At 59.9% G+C, this 2,419-nt stretch overlaps 1 protein-coding gene across 1 annotated transcript; it reads right to left on the bottom strand.

The window, feature by feature from the left end:
* Window positions 1-297: 297 nt before the first annotated feature.
* PSMD3 (proteasome (prosome, macropain) 26S subunit, non-ATPase, 3) lies at window positions 298-2,415 on the bottom strand (the record flags this gene model as incomplete). The annotated part of the gene is made up of 8 exons (XM_010012324.1): window positions 298-453; window positions 719-822; window positions 902-1,021; window positions 1,238-1,352; window positions 1,432-1,535; window positions 1,698-1,888; window positions 1,967-2,103; window positions 2,332-2,415. Coding segments are annotated over 8 exons (1,011 nt in total), but the record flags the coding sequence as incomplete, so codon positions are not given.
* Window positions 2,416-2,419: the final 4 nt, after the last annotated feature.

The raw sequence follows: 2,419 nt of genomic DNA, 5'->3' as shown, positions 1-2,419 counted from the left end.
TCATCAGACTGTAGAGATAGGACAAGGGGTGATGGGTTCAAACTGAAACAGGGGAAGTTCTTCCTGTGAGGGTGCTGAGGCGCTGGCACAGGGTGCCCAGAGAAGTGATAAATACTCCATCCCTGGCAGTGCTCAAGGCCAGGCTGGACAAGGCTTGGGCTACATGGTCCAGTGTGAGGTGTCCTTGCCCATAACAAGGGGGTTGGAACTGGATGATCTTTAGGTCCTTTTGAATCCAAACCATTCTCTGATTCTAAGAGGGGAAGCTCCTGCAGTGTCCCCGCTGTCCCCTCGCACCTTGACAGACATGTTGTGGATGTCGAGGCAGAAAGAGATGCGCTGGTGAAAGGCCAACTGAGGCTCCCTCGTGGAGTAGATGTCGATCATCTCCTTCGACTGGACGTAGCCCTTCTCATGGTTAATGCTGGCCTCGATCACGCCGTCCCGGATGGCCTGCAAGCCGGAGCGCAGGTCAGGGCACCCGCTGGCTCCCGGGGCTGAGCTTTAGGGTGAAGGGAGGAGCTGGCTGCTGTGACAGGAGCGCTGGGCTCAGGACACAGCACACGGAGAAGGGACGTGGTGCCCTGAGTGTCCCCAGCGTCCCTTTGGAGGGGCCTCAACCTAAAACCAGTGACTGCCCCAGGGAGGGAGGCTGCTGCCAGGACTGGGGGCTGTGGGCAGCCCAGGGTGCAGGGGGACGGGACTCGGATGTAGGTACCTTGGCAACGATGAACTCTGCATCCTCTGGACTGTCCAGCTGCAGCTTCTGGGCAATGTCAGCCAGGGAGATGCGAGAGTAGGACAAGCTAATCATCCGGACACCTGCGAGGAGGGACAGGAGTGGAGCCCCCCGGGCCAGGCACCCCCGGGGTCCCCAGGTACCACCACTGCAGCCTCCTACCCGTCTTGATGACGTTGTGCCTCAGACGAATGATCAGGGTGTAGGTGCCATCAGCCTGGAACTTGTCCCCAAACTGATCAAGGACTTGGTTGAACTTGGCCAGGTTCCCAGTCCTGACGGCTGGAGGAGAGAAGGGGTTTGTCAGGGAAGGAGAATGGTGCGGAAGGAGAGGAGGGCAGATCCTGTCCTATGAGAAGCTGCCTCCTCCTCCTCCCCAAGTGGAGCCTGTAGCTGAGTCCCCTTGAGGAGAGAGGAAAGAAACCCCACTGCCCCCCTTCCCAAGGCTTCCTGCTCCCCCAAAGCCCGGGACATGGCTCAAGGAGCTGCCTGTTGTACCCTGAGTCAGGAGGAAGTAGGGCATGAGCGAGCGCTTGAGGGAGGGTTGTCTGAACTGGAGCCTGTCCGGGATCTCCCCCAGCAGCAGTTCCACCACGATGAGCAGCTTGTGCACCTTGAACAGAAAGAGACCATGTGAGCAGCAGCTTCCCTGAGGATCCAGGAGGATCCAAACCCTTCCCATCCCTGCTCACTGTCTGCTTGAAGCCAACAGCCGTGTGCTGCGGGGCCTTCCGCAGGGCGTTCGTCATGGTCCTCCGCGCCTCCGAGTACTCCAGCTGGATGGCCTTGATGCGCCCTGCGTTGAGACAGGCCACAAGGGGCTTGGAAAAGCAAACCCAACTGGATCCACTGGATCCAATCCTGTGGAAGCCCCACCTCCAGCTGCTCCAAGGGGCTCTGTGGGGAAGCAGAGCCCTTGTTCTCAAGCACGGCCGAAGCGTGGGACCCTCTGTCTCACCTGTGTAATAGAGGTACCGAGCCCACTCGTTGTTGTTGGCCTGCTCGGGAAACACAGACTTGGAGACGAGCTTCTCGGCTTGGTCGTAGAGGTTGTAGTGGAGATAGTTCCTCAGCAGCAGGTTCAGGAGGGTGGCCTGGCCGTCTGCGTCGTGCCGCAGCGTGGCCGTCCGGAGCCGGGCGTGCAGGAAGCTGCAGGGAAGGGAGAGAACGTGGCAGGGAGGAGGAAAGCAGCAGCCCTGGCTCTTTGGGGTGCAGGCCCCAGCCTACCTCCTGACCACGTCGAGTTTGTTCAGGAACTCGTAGATGCGGGAGTGGTAGTAGTAACATTTTGCCACCACCAGGTCAAGGGCCCGGCGGTTCTGGGAGCTGATCTTTTGCATCAGGTCGTCAGACACCTTCTGAGCCTGCAGGAGGGGAACAGAGCTCAAGGGGCAGGAAACGCTGCTCTGAAGAGCACAGAGGCTTCCAGGGCAGCAGGACTGAGCCCAGGGCTGCCTCCAGATGCAGCCAGAACAAAGCGGGAAGTGTGGGGACACAGACAGGCGGGTCCCCAGGGTTCTGCAGGCCCTGCCTGGTGCAGGAGCACCACACAAAGAGCTCAGTACCCGAGCTGGCAGCTCAGGGAACCTCACCTCTGGGTATCGCTTGCTGTTCATCAGGTAGATGACCAGAAGCAGCTGGAGGTAAGTCTCCACTTCTGGCAAGAGCGGGGCTGAGGCC

The sequence above is a fragment of the Nestor notabilis genome, unplaced genomic scaffold (assembly GCF_000696875.1).
Source record: "Nestor notabilis isolate BGI_N333 unplaced genomic scaffold, ASM69687v1 scaffold19590, whole genome shotgun sequence".
NCBI lineage: Eukaryota > Metazoa > Chordata > Aves > Psittaciformes > Psittacidae > Nestor > Nestor notabilis.
Note: the sequence above shows the minus strand (reverse complement) of the source record. Positions and strands in the feature narration are given on the sequence as shown.